Consider the following 16,048-nt stretch of genomic DNA (forward strand, 5'->3'; position numbering starts at 1 on the left):
TCAGATCATTTGACAGTTGTTTTGAGGAGCCTATGATGCCACTCTTCAGAGGAGATTCAAACAGGAGAACAACTTGCAAGTGGCCACTTTAAGTAGCTTTTCTCATGATTGCATACACCTGGCTATGAAGTTCAAAGCTCAATGAGGTTACAAAACCAAAAAAAGTGCTTTAGTAAGTCAGTAAAAAGTAGGTAGGAGTATTTAAAACAAGAAAATGATAAGGGTGCCCATACTTATGCACCTGTCAATTTTTGTTTGAATGCAGATTGCACATTTTCTGTTAGTACAATAAACCTCATTTCAAGGCAGAAACATTACTGTGTCCAACAGTTATTATATATATCAAACTGAAATAGCTGTTGCAAAAACACCAATTTTTATAAAACATTAAGCTTAAGATTAATAGGGGTGCCCAAACTTTTTCATATAACTGTAAATAGTTGGGGGGGTGAGGAATCCTGCTTACAGATTACCTTTAAGCTTAACATACCATGAGAATGCTCAGTGAAGCACAGAGTATTTAAGGAGTCAAATATTTATTTTGACTGAAACACTTGTTGATGTTACTATATTAGTAAGAGATAAATCTGAATGAGAAAAGCACAATAAAGGGCAGGTAGAAAGAGAAGCAAAGTCCCCTGATAGCAGAGTAGTAATGTAAGGTTTCTGTAAACATAATTATGCTACATTTATCCTGGGACAATGAACCCAGCTATAATAATAAAAGATATTGCCAAAATGTTCAGTAGTGGCATGATCTCATATTTTCTTGCTCATTTAGAGAATACATTCAGCCATGTCAGGTGAGCCCCTTTAAGTTCCAAATACACGATATAATGCGGTAAGATATGTATGACAGGGACAGGGTTTACATCATGTGTCTTGTAGTGTCATAAATTAAAGGACTGTGACTTATAGGATCACATCTGTATGATCGCTGTTCACTCTCTGTATCAAAAAGCCCAGGATCAGGTTTCTACAATCTGGATTACAAATGAATGTAAACCAGATGCCGGTTCACATGCGGTCACTACATTATGTAAGAAAAATTGCCATGGAAAGTTTTAAAAGTAAAAGATATAACGTTAGAGTGAAGTAATACTCATGACCAGCAGGGGGCGCTATCTGACAGCAGCTGTAGAAAATGTACCCATGTGTAACTGCATGATTACAGCAAGCGGCACCATGAAATGCATTCTGCACAAAACCAGAGGAGGGTAGTGCAGGTTTATATGCAAGAACGAACGCTACAGCAGAGCTGGGATTAAGGGAAAATGGGTTAAATGGAAAATAGTCAACTTTTGGAAAAATAGATTGATGCGGTCAGGAATCATCACGCACCATGCAGAACACATTTTCGAACATGGTCCAACTTCAGTTCTCCACACTTTGTCATAAGAGAGGAGATTCTGCGAGATTGGGCAGAAATGACCGAGTCTGTTATTGCTATTCCAGCTGTCAGGACGCGTCTGGTGCTGAGTCCGCAGGATCTGTCTGGGTTAGGGACAGTTTTCTGCTTGTTACATGACTTGTGTGGGAAAGTGCGTGTCATGAAGAAAACATGCAAATTGTCTCTTCAGAGAGGAAGAGGACTAAAACTCTAGCGCCACCTATAGGAAGTAGCAATCCTAAAAGTCAATATCGACTCTCTAACGAGCCTTGTCACATGACTTAGGACAAAAGCAAGAAACTCAATTTGCAGACACTGTGTTTCGGGGTACTGCCCCTCATCAGTGCATAGTGTGAGTTCTGGTTCGGCTTGGTGAGAGGTGTCTGACCAGTATCCAAGGGGTAACATTTCACCTTGCGGAGAGTGACATGTTAAGCATGTCAAGGTGAGGAGACTTTTAAGCCGCAATGCTCCTCTGGGAAATATACAAATTCTCTTCAGAGAGGAAGAGGACTAGAACTCTAGCGCCACCTAAAGGAAGTAGCAATCGTAAAAGTCAATATCGACTCTCTAGCAAGCCTTGACGAGTGGCAGTACCCTGAAACACCAAATTGCAAATTGAGATTCTGGTTCTGGCTTTTATCTGAAGTCATGTGACAAGGCTTGTTAGAGAGTCGATATTGACTTTTAGGATTGCTACTTCCTTTAGGTGGCACTAGAGTTCTAGTCCTCTTCCTCTCTGAAGAGACAATTTGCATATTTCCCAGAGAAGCATTGCAGCTAAAAAGTCTCCTCACCTTGCATGCTTAACATGTCACTCTCCACTCTCCGTTACCCCTTAGATAATGGAGAAAACAGTCACCAGCAAACTCTTTGCTTGATCTGATATTTGAGTATCAAAAATGGCATCCGGTATAAACAGATTTGGTAACTGGGGTCTGAAACCATGAAAAACCACGCAGTTGTGCATTGTCCCACACAGGAATCTCTTCATTAATAGTATTTAAAGGGGTTTTCCAGTGAAAACAAGTCATCACCTATCCTGTGGAAAGGTGACAATTTATTGATCGGTGGATGTCCGACCACTGGGACCAGAACGGGAATGGACTTGCAGTGCACATGCTCCACCAAGGCACGATTTATTCCCTATGGGGCTGCCAGAAAAGCAGACTGCTGCTCTCAGACGCCCCATAGAGCATGAATGGTGCGCTTCTCATTACTGATCCATTCTAAGGGTATGAGTATTTGCAATAGATTTTTTGCACCAAAATCCAGATAGTTGACAAAAAAAACCACTGCATAAAATATGTACGGTTTGATACGTTTGTACTTGTGTTTTTTTCCCCATTCATCTGAATGTGTAAAAAATGCTGCAAAATTGCTGAAATCACTAACATGCTGCAGATATGAAAAAAAAAATACTTTTGTGGGTCAAATCCGCAAAGAAAAAATAAGCAGCATGTGCAGGAGATCTTAGAAATCTCATTCACTTTGCCTGTGCCATAAAGTGCAGTATTTTTACCCTTGAAAACGACATGGAAAAAATACAAATAAAACGCAGAGTGCGAGTAAGCGGGGATAAAAGTTCCTTGTTCTGAAGATCGGTGCAGGTCCGAGCCCATGGAACACCACTGATCAGCAAGTTATCTCCGATTCTGTGGATATGTGATAACTTGCTTTCACTGGAGAACCCCTTTAATTCTACAGCGCATCTTTATAGGTTCCAGTGCTTCCTTTTCTACACTTGGAGCTGAAAATTGCCTACTTCCATTAAAGGGGCTGTCCAGTTTAAAGTCTGAAGTCACTCCGTGTGACTACAGACTTATGAATCCTCACAGAGAGCAGTGTAAGCACTGTCAGGACTCTGCGGTGATGGTGCAAGGAGAGGGCGGGTGTGTGACCACAAGTATGCGATTTGCATACATGCAGTCATATGCAGACTAGACATGCACGGCCTCGCTCAATACAAGTGAATTGAGAGAGACTGGGCATGTCTAGTCGGAATGTGTCCGGTAGCATGCATATCGCATACTTGTGGTCACATGATCGCCCACTCCCAGCACCAGAGAACCCTGAGAGCACACACTGTGCGCGCTGTGAGGATTCACAAGTCTGCAGTCCCATAGAGTGACTGCAGATGTGAGCCCCAAGCATGGGTAACCCCTTTAACAGTAAATGGTAAAACTTTGGCTGCCTGCAACCACCACCAGAGGGCGGTAGGAGCAAATGGCTGTATACAGCAATTAATGAATTCAAAGCAGTTAGCTCCCCCCAGTGGCAGCTGCAGGCAAACACAATGAGCCAGAACAGGGTAGTATACAGAACACAGGCCTTATAATATAATTAGCATTTAACAAGACCCCTCCATTTTCCTGTGCTGGGGAGTAGGCGGTGTTTTTCGTGCCCTACTTTGCCTATCTTTAGCTTGCAGCCTCCTGACTATTGAGGTAATAAGGTCAGATTCAGTACAGTACAGTAACTCATTCACAGCCGGCTGATCCTTTGTTCCACGCGGGGGGGGGGATGGGACTTGTCCTGTGGGATGTGCACACACAGGCAAAAAACCTACAAGAGCAGCTAATACATCCATTATCCGCCTCACACACCGTGCACTAATCTCTCAGGGGGGACAACGTGCTATTGTTTTAGTAAATCTCCCTCCATGGTTGTTAGCAGACAGGCTCGGGGCTGTGCCCACTGTTTGTACTTCTTGGATAAAGGGGGATTGTGATCCAACAATTACAGGGGAAGCGACTCAAGCCTGGAGACAAAATGAGGTTACTGGGGTGTGCACGAAACTACTGTCCCATCTGGAGCCCAAACACCAAGTCAGAAGGCGCCTGAACACGGGGTTATCTCTGCGGAGCTCAGACTGGGAAACTGGAGCCAAGAGTTCAGCTCCACGGTGCGGTACTGATTATAGAGGATAGCTGTTCATTGCTAGGCACATAAGTGTACGGCTGTATACAGCTATATGTCGTGTATGATTACAATGACAGTGCATTAAAGCAAGTGCTAAATGCATAATCACTGGGGGTCCGACCTCTAGGACACCTAATGGTCCTGAGAACAGGGGTTAAAAAGTCTCCTGTGTGAATAGAGCAGAAGGCGAGTGAGCAAGAATGCGTGACCACCACTCCTTCAAGTAAGCCTTGTATCTCAAAAATCATGAAAATAAATCAACTTTGTAATATAACTTATCAGAGAAATCCGCTTCTTTCTCCTCCTGGACTGATCATTCTGGAGTAAAATCTGTATTCAGTGAAGACAGATTTCTCCATTACAGATATAACAGTTGGTGCTTATAGGAATCTATGGAAAGGGAAAGGGGAGGAGCTAGAGGCAGGCCTAGACATTCTGCTGCAAGTTCTCCTGAAATGACAGTTACACTTCTCCATAGAACTTTATAAGCTCCAACTGTCATCTCCTATTTCAGTAATGGTAAAGTCGAAATTCACTGAAGACTAAAGATTTTATCCATGAATTGAGAATAAATGATCAGTCCAGAAGGAGAAAAAAAAAGCAGATTTCTCTGATAAGATATATTACAAAGTTTCCACTTTTCATGTCCACTATAGATTTATGAAAAAAATAAAAATAAAAATGACAGTTACACTTTAATTTTTACGGGACTGAAAAAGATAGCCGTACCGTCAGTTACATAGAAGGGAATGGAGTGATGTTCATGTAGTGGATTTTGGGACCTCTGTTCTTAAGATTGGTGGGGTCCCAGCAGCCGCGTTCCTATTGATCATCCACAAGGTGATAAATGTATTTAAGTTTCCCTTTAAGGAATTACTATATACGTGATTCTTTTCACATTTTCGCCACTAGCTCCAAGAGGGAGCAGTATTCTTTCAGGTTCTTGTTGCCCTGGGTCTGGAGCGAGGTTTCCATCGGGACCTCCGCCATACACAGCGAGGGTCTCATTCACATTCATAGAATAGTGCGGTCTGCTGTGCTATTCCATGCAGCAAGAAAAGGTAAACCTTGCTGTATATAATCGGCCAGTGACCTAAAGGATGTTGTTTTGGGGTCCATCTGATGAACAGGGTCTATGGATCATTAATAATAAGTCTTGGAAATGACAGAGCACTTACATTTCTAGGTCCCCTGTTCCTGGAGATAGATAAGACACCCAGGACATATAACCTTCCCGTGTAAAGTTTAGTACATAGCGGTTAGAAAACAACACATTCCTTATGCATCATCTTACCTTGACATATTCCATCGCTGAATCTGGAGATTTATAATCCCTAAAATAAAAAACACATACAAGTGTCAGTAATCAGGGCACTGAAAGCAAAGAGATCATCCTACCGATACAAGCCGCAATATACATGATGAGAATGTAACGAACACTTCCACACCAGTTACAATGTTATTCATTATTCTGCACAACATTCTAGTTTTCAAGGCTGAAACGTTCTCACTAAAAGGAATGTGTCAGCACAACAGGTTTTTGCTGTGTATTCTGAGAGCAGCATGATGTAGAGGCAGAGACCCTGATTCCAGCGATGTGTCACTTACTGTGTGTTATATTAGTAAAATAAGTGTTTTATTCGCAGAAGATTATCACTACAGAACTAGGTGTCTCATGCCTCCTAGACAACTCGTTCTGTGCTACCACACTCCCACCACTGATTGGCAGTTTTCTGCCTATGCACAGTGCACACACAGCTGTCAATCAGTGGTGTGGGCGGGGTTATACAGAGCTCAGCATTCCAAGCTCTGCTAGATCTGCAGCAGAGAAAACAGGGATTTTATCAATATGACAGCAAGTGGCTCAGTAAGTGATACATAACTGGAATCAGGGTCTCTACCCCTGTATCATGCTGCACTTAGATTACATAGCAAAAACCTGCTCACAGATTCCCTTTAATGTAACCATATTTAATCAGCCAAAAGCGTGACATTACAGCCTTTATCATGAACAGGAACTCGCCTGACAAATGCAAAAAAAACAAAATCTCAATTTAAGTCATCCTGTTTTCATAATTTTATCCACTATCGCCGACATAATCTGCAGCGCTGAATAGGATGGAGGATTTTCGTAGACAATAATAATAAGCCAGAGCTACACATTGGATTCCTTCTTTAGTTTTGTAAATGTTCCTTAGGAGATAAGAACTAAACGGTGATAAATTGTTACCAGCACTAGTCTGCTTGTTCGGGGTTATACGCAGTCGATCACCCTGCGGTCAGTGTGAACTGTACACTAAATAATCTTTTATCATCAGTTGTGAAATGAGACACATACCGCTTATGTATTAATCCTACCTCACCTGCCCTCTTCTATATCTAGTGCAGGTTCATTGCCCCAGTGCTCCCTGAGTAAATCAGGACTGGTAGAATAACACGGAGCCGAGTGCATTAACATTTTTCAGAATTTGGGAGACGTACAAAATCATAAGAAGAAATAAATGGAGGATAATAAAGAAAAAACTTTCTAGTCACTTGCTCATGGACAACTATTAGGCAAGCAGATTTAAGGACACCCGGGAGCCAAGTGAGCTCTGGTCAGGGCTGGTCTTAAGGGTGGCAAACTAGGCAGCTGCCTAAGGTCCCTCTTTCGTTATGGCCCCAAGAGCTAGTAAACACAGGGCAACCTAAGAGTAGAGAATGAAAAACCTCACTAAATGGACTGTTAGGAACATTATCATGTATCTCTTCACTTCCCAAGACCACAAAGGGTTTTACTGTTACGGTACTGAATGTATTTGTTGCACTGAATTGCAGTATTGTGTGAGCACTATAGTACACAATAATTCCAGGCATGGTAAATTTGCCACCATTCCAGCTCTGGTGTCCCACGGGTCTGTCCTGCTGTAATGAGTCCCAAAACTACACACGACTGCTAAGTAGAGATGGTGAACGGGACCTGGTCCAGCGGCCACCACAATAATAATCTGTGGCCACCGGATGAGAGCCATGCAAACTGCCTCCTACCTGCCAGCATCTGCATGGTGGGAGGAACAAAGAGAAAAACACAGAAATTCTGCTGAAACGACAGTTACAGATCTCCATAGAAGTTTATGAGCACCAACCGTTATCTCCTATCTACAGTGGGGAAAAAAGCTTTTAGTCAGCCACCAATTGTGCAAGTTCTCCCACTTAAAAAGATGAGAGAGGCCTGTAATTGACATCATAGGTAGACCTCAACTATGAGAGACAAAATGAGAAAACAAATCTTGAAAATCACATTGTCTGATTTGGAAAGAAATTTTTTTCAAATTTTGGTGGAAAATAAGTATTTGGTCAATTACAAAAGTTCATCTCAATACTTTGTTATATATCCTTTGTTGGCAATGACAGAGGTCAAACGTTTTCTGTAAGTCTTCACAAGGTTGGCACACACTGTTGTTGGTATGTTGGTCCATTCCTCCATGCAGACCTCCCCTAGGGCAGTGATGTTTTGGGGCTGTCGCTGGGCAACACAGACTTTCAACTCCCTCCAAAGGTTTTCTATAGGGTTTAGATCTGGAGACTGGCTAGGCCACTCCAGGACCTTGAAATGCTTCTTACGAAGCCATTCTTGCCCTGGTAGTGTGCTTGGCATCATTGTCATGATGAAAGACCCAGCCACATTTCATCTTCAATGCCCTTGCTGATGGAAGGATGTTTGCACTCAAAATCTCATGATACATGGCGCCTTTCATTCTTTCATGTGCACGGATCAGTCGTCCTGGTCCCTGGGCAGAGAAACATCCCCAAAGCATGATGTTGCCACCCCCATGCTTCGCAGCAGGTATGGTGTTCTTTGGATGCAGCTCAGCATTCCTTCTCCTCCAAATACAACGAGTTGCGTTTCTACGAAGCAGTTCTACTTTGGTTTCATCTGACCATATGACATTCTCCCAATACTCTTCTGGATCATCCAAATGCTCTCTAGCAACCTTCAGACGGGCCCAGACATGTAATGGCTTAAACAGGGGGACACGTCTGGCACTGCAGGATCTGAGTCCCTGGCGGCGTAGTGTGTTACTGATGGTAGCCTGTGTAACGCTGGTCCCAGCTCTCTGCAGGTCATTCACTAGGTCCCCCCGTGTGATTCTGGGAATTTTGCTCACCGTTCTTGAGATCATTTTGACCCCACGGGATGAGATCTTGTGTGGAGCCCCAGATTGCGATAGATTATCAGTGGTCTTGTATGTCTTCCATTTTCTAATTATTGCTCCCACAGTTGATTTCTTCACACCAAGCTCCTTGCCTATTGCAGATTCAGTCTTCCCAGCCTAGTGCAGGGCTTCAATTTTGTTTCTAGTGTCCTTCGACAGCTCTTTGCTCTTCACCATAGTGGAGTTTGGAGTGTGACTGTTTGAGGTTGTGGACAGGTGTCTTTTATACTGATAACAAGTTCAAACAGGTGCCAGTACTACAGGTAATGAGTGGAGGACAGAGGAGCCTCTTAAAGAAGAAGTTACAGGTCTGTGAGAGCCAGAAATCTTGCTTGTTTGTAATTGACCAAATACTTATTTTCTACCAAAATTTGAAAAAAATTCAATCCAAATCAGACAATGTGATTTTCAGGATTTGTGTTCTCATTTTGTCTCTCATAGTTGAGGTCTATCTAATATGTCAATTACAGGCCTCTCTCATCTTTTTAAGTGGGAGAACTTGCACAATTGGTGTCTGACTAAACACTTTTTCCCCACTGTAAGTAATAGGAAAATCTGTCTTCACTGAAGACAGATTTTACCTGTGAATTGAGAATTTGGACAATGAAAGATGGGTCCAGGAGAAAGAAGCTGATTTCTCTAATAAGATATATTATAAAGTTTCTTATCTTCACATGTACTTAAAAAAAACAATTAAAAGGACAGTTATTCTTTAAATATGATCAGTAAACCCTCCTAATAAAAAGGTGCTCACCATTTAATAAACTAAAATCATAGGAGCTGAAAGATGAAACCGAGAAGCTTTAGGCTATAAGGCTCAAATGACTCAAAGAAAAAACCTGAAGGTGTGAACTGGAACATAAATTGATGTGCATGCAAAATGTAAATGCATGTTCACACAAGGCCATTAGACAAAGAGAAACCAAAGACAAGAAAAATACCCAAATGATTAAAAGTAAATGTATAAATCGCACAGTGCAAAAATAATAATAAATAATAAAGGGTATTTAGCTAACATAATTTTGATCAAAATTGCTCAAGTTTGCGAAGTTTCCAATAGAGAGAATATTGGGCAGGATATTGAGAAGATACATGGAGGCTACCATAACTATAATAACAAGTCCTCCAGGACTCCCCCCTGGAATCTCCTACCCCAATGCCTTGAGTCCTCCTTAGTCATGACCTTTCTCCGCCAAGAACAAGCTCACAAAATAATTGCCAAAACAAGAGACCGCAAAGAAAAGAGAGAAAAGTAAAGTGCTTGAATACAACATTTGGAAACTATGTGTCAGTGACCACAGGGCTCGGAAATGGTCAATCCCTCGGAATCTGATCATCTGAAACGAATTGTTAAGATTTACACACAATGGAAAATCATCTTAGTGAGATCTTGCAGCATTGGCACCGATATCTGATGAACATTGGGCTTGGAGCGGTGGTTGGAATATGGAGTGCTCCTGCTCTTAATTACAAAGGCATTTATAAGATACACAAGACATATTAGGTAAATCCACTTCTCCTCCAGTGGAGCCAAATCTTATCCAGCGGATCGGGACTATGACAAGTCAGGAGAGGCTGAGGGTTGTAGTCACAGAAGTGTTATGATTGCAGCATCTGGTATCATTCTCTGTAATGTGTCCGTCATGGTGAATTTCTCATGCCTAGACGTGGATTAAAGTCGGGACATATCTGTTTAAAGTAAAAGAGTCTTGATGAACAAGAGGGGATGACACAGCTACCAGGTCAGGATCAATGCTGGGATCTATGGAGAGATTTAACACTTTGTCAGCCACAAACAAAAGATGTCTGGGAAGATACATTGGTCGCCTTTATGTCAGACCCCTTGGGGGTCAGAAGGAGCTATTTTCACACACACTTTTCAGATGCAGTTTTTTTTGTCTCCATCAGACTACAAAAAGCCTCAGGTTTACGAGCCACAATGTAGCCCTTCTTGCTAAAGAACTTAACAATGAAAGTGACATTTTTTTCAGGTTCCCAAGTTCTCAGCCCACTCATAGAATAGCAATAATAATAAAATCCCAAATTGCTGCGAACAAAGGAAATTCTTCATGTGGGAAGCATGGTGAAATGATTTAAACCACATTAAGTAATTTAAAGAGACATCATTGAAGTATAAAAATGTTATGTAGTTGCCCGTAGTCAATAGAAGCTGATTTAGCGTTCGCTCAGATTTGCAAGTGTGGTGCATCTGTATCGGACTTGTTCAATACCTACAGCATGCATCAGAATACCGGCTATGGAATTATGGGCTGTCCCAAAAAGAAAATCAGTCATCTCTCCACACGGTAGGTGATAACGGGGGTCTGATTGCTGGTTCCCTCAATGATCATGAGAATGGGGATCCTGAAATTCCAGTGTGAATGCGTACCTGCACATGCTTACTGCTCCGGTTACACAGGTTCTCATGGGGGACCCAGCAGTCAGACCCCTGCTGTGGCCACACACATTATATAAATGGCAGCCGAACCTGCTATCCATTATATTTGTAGCTGTGCGTCTCAACTTCCCCCAATGACTTTTTAAAAGTTACCAAACTTTTCACAGCTTTTTTTTTTGACAGTTTTCATTAAGGCCATTTTATTGCATATCACTGGGGGGTCCAAGTTATGAGACCCCTCACTGATTGTTGAATAGACCACTGAGAAGTACTCTTCGGATACTGGACAGCACATCTCCTTCCTGCACAGAGGAGAGTACAGACTCAACAGAAAGGCTTACGCTTCCTCTGTGCGCTCGCTCAGGCAGGACCTCTGCACTCCTGCATCCACAGCTGCGCACTTCTCCGCGGTCTACTGAGCAATCAGTAGGAGTCTCGGGAGGTGGCAGAACCCAGGAGCAGACCTCAATTACAGCACAATAAAACTTTCACACTCCTTATCTATGCACTGCTCCAATATGTAAGACACAACTCTCTCTCCCCTACTCATAGTTCTGCTTCACGTCACTTGTCTCATCTATTGCATTATTCTTGTGCCCTGTTGTGTATAAATATGTGATTCTTCAGATTTTGTGTTATTCTATGCCTGATGAAGAGACCTGAGTAGTCTCAAAAGATTGCAATTTGTTACCATCTTTTCAGTTAGCCATTAAAAGGTATCAACCACTGAGGACTGTCAAGTCTTAATATTTTTCTATCTACTGGCTAACAGGGTACAAAGATATATATTTTGCCTGTACTTCCCAACAGTAATGGTGTGCCATACATCCATGTGACCACTGCGGCCAATCACATATCTAAGTTCTGTGGGATTTACTGAAGCTAGTGTTTGGCTGCAGCGATCACGTGCATGTACATCACATTATTATCCCAGGAAAGATTTGAAATATAGTAGTAACATACACTGCTCAAAAAAAATAAAGGGAACACTCAAATAACACATCCTAGATCTGAATGAATGAAATATTCTCATTGAATACTTTGTTCTGTACAAAGTTGAATGTGCTGACAACAAAATCACACAAACATCATCAATGGAAATCAAATTTATTAACCAGGCTGATCCAATTTTAATGTAATGTCCTTAAAACAAGTCAAAATGAGGCTCATTATTTTGTGTGGCCTCCACGTGCCTGTATGACCTCTCTACAACGCCTGGGCATGCTCCTGATGAGGTTGCGGATGGTCTCCTGTAGGATCTCCTCCCAGACCTGGACTAAAGCATCCGCCAACTCCTGGACAGTCTGGATGGAGCGAGACATGATGTCCCAGATGTGCTCAATTGGATTCAGGTCTGGGGAATGGGCGGGCCAGTCCATAGCTTCAATGCCTTCATCTTGCAGGAACTGCTGACACACTCCAGCCACATGAGGTCTGGCATTGTCCTGCATTAGAAGGAACCCAGGGCCAACCGCACCAGCATATGGTCTCACAAGGGGTCTGAGGATCTCATCTCGGTACCTAATGGCAGTCAGGCTACCTCTGGCGAGCACATGGAGGGCTGTGCGGCCCTCCAAAGAAATGCCACCCCACACCATTACTGATCTACTGCCAAACCGGTCATGCTGAAGGATGTTGCAGGCAACAGATCGCTCTCCACGGCGTCTCCAGACTCTGTCACGTCTGTCACATGTGCTCAGTGTGAACCTGCTTTCATCTGTGAAGAGCACGGGGCGCCAGTGGCGACTTTGCCAATCCTGGTGTTCTGTGGCAAATGCCAAGAATCCTGCACTGTGTTGGGCTGTGAGCACAACCCCCATCTGTGGACGTCGGGCCCTCATACCACCCTCATGGAGACGGTTTCTAACCGTTTGTGCAGACACATGCTCATTTGTGGCCTGCTGGAGGTCATTTTGCAGGGCTTTGGCAGTGCTCCTTCTGTTCCTCCTTGCACAAAGGCGGAGGTAGTGGTCCTGCTGCTGGGTTGTTGCCCTCCTACGGCCCCCTCCATGTCTCCTGGTGTACTGGCCTGTCTCCTGGTAGCGCCTCCAGCCTCTGGACACTACACTGACAGACACAGCAAACCTTCTTGCCACGGCTCGCATTGATGTGCCATCCTGGATGAGCTGCACTACCTGAGGAACTTCTGTGGGTTGTAGAGTCCGTCTCATGCTACCACGAGTGTGAAAGTACAACCAGCATTCAAAAGTGATCAAAACATCAGCCAGAAAGCATTGGTACTAAGATGTGGTCTGTGGTCCCCACCTGCAGAACCACTCCTTTATTGAGGGTGTCTTGATAATTACCAATATTTTCAATCTATTGTCTATTCCATTTGCACAGCAGCATGTGAAATTGATTGTCAATCAGTGTTGCTTCCTAAGTAGACAGTTTGATTTCACAGAAGTTTGATGTACTTGGAGTTATATTCTGTTGTTTAAGTGTTCCCTTTATTTTTTTGAGCAGTGTATTTGAAAGTAACAGTTTTTGTATCAGCTTCACTTACATTCCTTTACTGTTGCTAATATGGTACCAGAGTATATCTGCAGAACTGTCCATAGATTATCATCTCTCATACGAGTCTCTCAGTGTAACATACCCATCTCATACACATACTGGGGCCAATTTACCTATTAGTATGTCTTTTTTGAGTATGACTATTTTTTGGCTATAACATAAAAACGCTAAGCAGATTTTGCAATTAGGTTTCAATCCAGGACCCCTGATCTGTAACGCTACAAAGCTGACCACCTCATGTCCTTGAAAGGTATGTACATACATCTTTTTCAGGTGGGTCCGCTCCAAAACCCATCTGAAAAAAAAAAAACGCTTAAAGAGAATCTGTCAGTGGGATCAACCCCCTTCAGCCTTCTATATAGGCATGTACTGTAGTTCAAAGAAAGTTGAATGAAATGATATCTTGATATCTGCAAATTGATGCCTTATTCCAGAGAAATCCACAATCTTCTTAATACGTAAATGAGCTGTTAAGATCTATGGGCCGGACATAGATCTCCCTGAGAATCTGCCTCCAGAGATTATTGTAAATGAAAGTAGGCATTACCAGTGTGAGACATGTAGATTAGGAGAGCAGACTGTCAGTCATTACATGTCTCACACTGGTAACTCTTCATTTCATTTACAATAATCTCTCGAGACAGACTCTAAGGGAGATCAAAGTCAAACCCGTAGATCTTAACAGCTCATGTACATATTCTGGAGAAATCCATGTTTTTCTTATAAGACACTGGACAACAGACATCAAGGTATCATTTTAATCAACTTTATTCTATGATCTCCATGCCCATATAGACTGTTTAGGAAGGTTAATCCTACCGACAGATTCCCTTAAAAAACGTGTAAAAAAATGAACATATGCTTTTTTATATAAAAAAATGACCTGCTGTCGATTTGTTCAGTCTTTTATAGCTTCTTTTAAATATTTCAGGCTGCAAAGCAGTGAAAAGTAGTGATCTGCCCATTCTTCAGGCAGCTTCCATTTGAAAGTCGCTCACTATTATATACATAATGTAAAAAAAAAATGCTGCAGAGAACAATACATACAGTAAGATACCAAAAAATAACATTTCAGAGAAATTACGCCAAGCGTTTTCCTGAAGCATCTTCTTCTTGCAAAAATAGGCTGGTACGCTGGCATATAAAAGATGTGTTTGTGAACACACTCTAAAAGGTCTTTTTTTAAGCAGAGACCTCCTACCTTGGTTATGTAGCTATGACGGCTAGTAAGAATCAATGGAGTATGAAGAATAAAGCACATTTAATTTCTGATGATTATTATTCATTACATATTGAAACAAAAAAAAACAAAAAACAATATAATTTGATATAGTAAAGACTCCTACACACGTGTTCCGGGGAGGTGGTCACACATGAGCCGGGCACAAGGTAAGCATTATTTGTGACAGTAAAAGTGGCATCAGATCAGAGGGACGACCACGGAGAGTTTTCGGAAGTGACTTTCTAGCTGGACTTTGCAATTCATTCATTTCAAACAGCAAAACCGTCTCCCAGTTGTGACCAGGAATCTGCATTTGGCGCTGTCGGCTTGCAGTCCCACAAGTGTCCCACATTACCCCACAATCATCAAACACTGAGGGCTTGGCATGTATATACAGCTGGAACAGTTGCCATTTTTTTACAGGGGCTGCTGGTAGGGACATAGTTTGCTCTGGGTGGGTGGGATCATTCACATACTAGATCTTGTTATTTCAGGGTTTGGGTGAGGCGGCATTCTGTGCCAGTATAGATAGCCAGAAATTCCAAGCTTTCCCAAAAAGTGCAGGAAGTCTAATAAACAAGCCAGTGGTGCCCTAAAGTCAACCCCAGAGGTAATTTACGTCCGGCAAAAATTTTATACTTTAATCTTTGGAAGTGATGTTTGTCCTGATGGATAACTGCGACTCCAACAGATATGACGTGAATGAGCGAGAGCAAATATGCAGCTGCTGTGAGTTGCTGGTTTGGGATCTCATTTACAATGGACCATGGAAATCACAGCAATAATTACCATGGAAGCGATGATTCACTTAAAGGAAAAGTAAAAAATAAATATCATTGCTGTAAGATCAAAAACACTCACTTGATACAATGAAAAACGTAATGGGGTATTCCAGCCTTATAAATCAGATTGTAAGAAAATTAAGAAGGAAAAAAAAATGTTACTTGTAAAATTTACATACATTTATCCTTATAATTGTAAATAAAGCAAACCTGCACGCTCTGATGGACATGTAGTCACCAATGTGCAGGGTTTACAGTTATTCTTTTACCAAAAAATCTTTATTCTGTCAAACAAAACAAAAAGTTACCTGTCCTCCATAAGACCCTCCAACTCTCCACCAAATATGATGTCTGGAAAAAGAAGGATTAGGTAGTTTCATCTCTTGGGAGATGAGCTGCAGCCAGAGAAGTAAAGCTAAGAGTTCAGAGCGGACGTGTTCCCGAAAGCCAGGGGCGGACAGATCATTGGTGCAATCAGTGCACAGGGGCCCAAGAGGTAAGAGGCCCATTTCCACCTCCAAAGCAGGTGGAATTGTGTATTTTGATGAGCTATTGGGCTGCAAAGAGCCCATATATTATTCTTGCAAATGGACTCTTTTCTGTCTGTGTCCACCAGTATCG

At 42.3% G+C, this 16,048-nt stretch overlaps 1 protein-coding gene across 1 annotated transcript in view; it reads right to left on the minus strand.

Moving 5' to 3' along the window:
* Positions 1-16,048, minus strand: part of BCAR3 (BCAR3 adaptor protein, NSP family member) — a 112,799-nt gene that overhangs the window by 55,180 nt on the left and 41,571 nt on the right. The window contains exon 3 of the mRNA XM_073643218.1: positions 5,607-5,646. Coding sequence (XP_073499319.1) covers positions 5,607-5,646 — 40 coding nt within the window. The remainder of the gene's footprint in view (positions 1-5,606; positions 5,647-16,048) is intronic.

This window comes from Phyllobates terribilis, unplaced genomic scaffold, assembly GCF_046119375.1.
Source record: "Phyllobates terribilis strain yellow unplaced genomic scaffold, ASM4611937v1 Scaffold_8__6_contigs__length_399053987, whole genome shotgun sequence".
In the NCBI taxonomy this organism is placed as follows: domain Eukaryota; kingdom Metazoa; phylum Chordata; class Amphibia; order Anura; family Dendrobatidae; genus Phyllobates; species Phyllobates terribilis.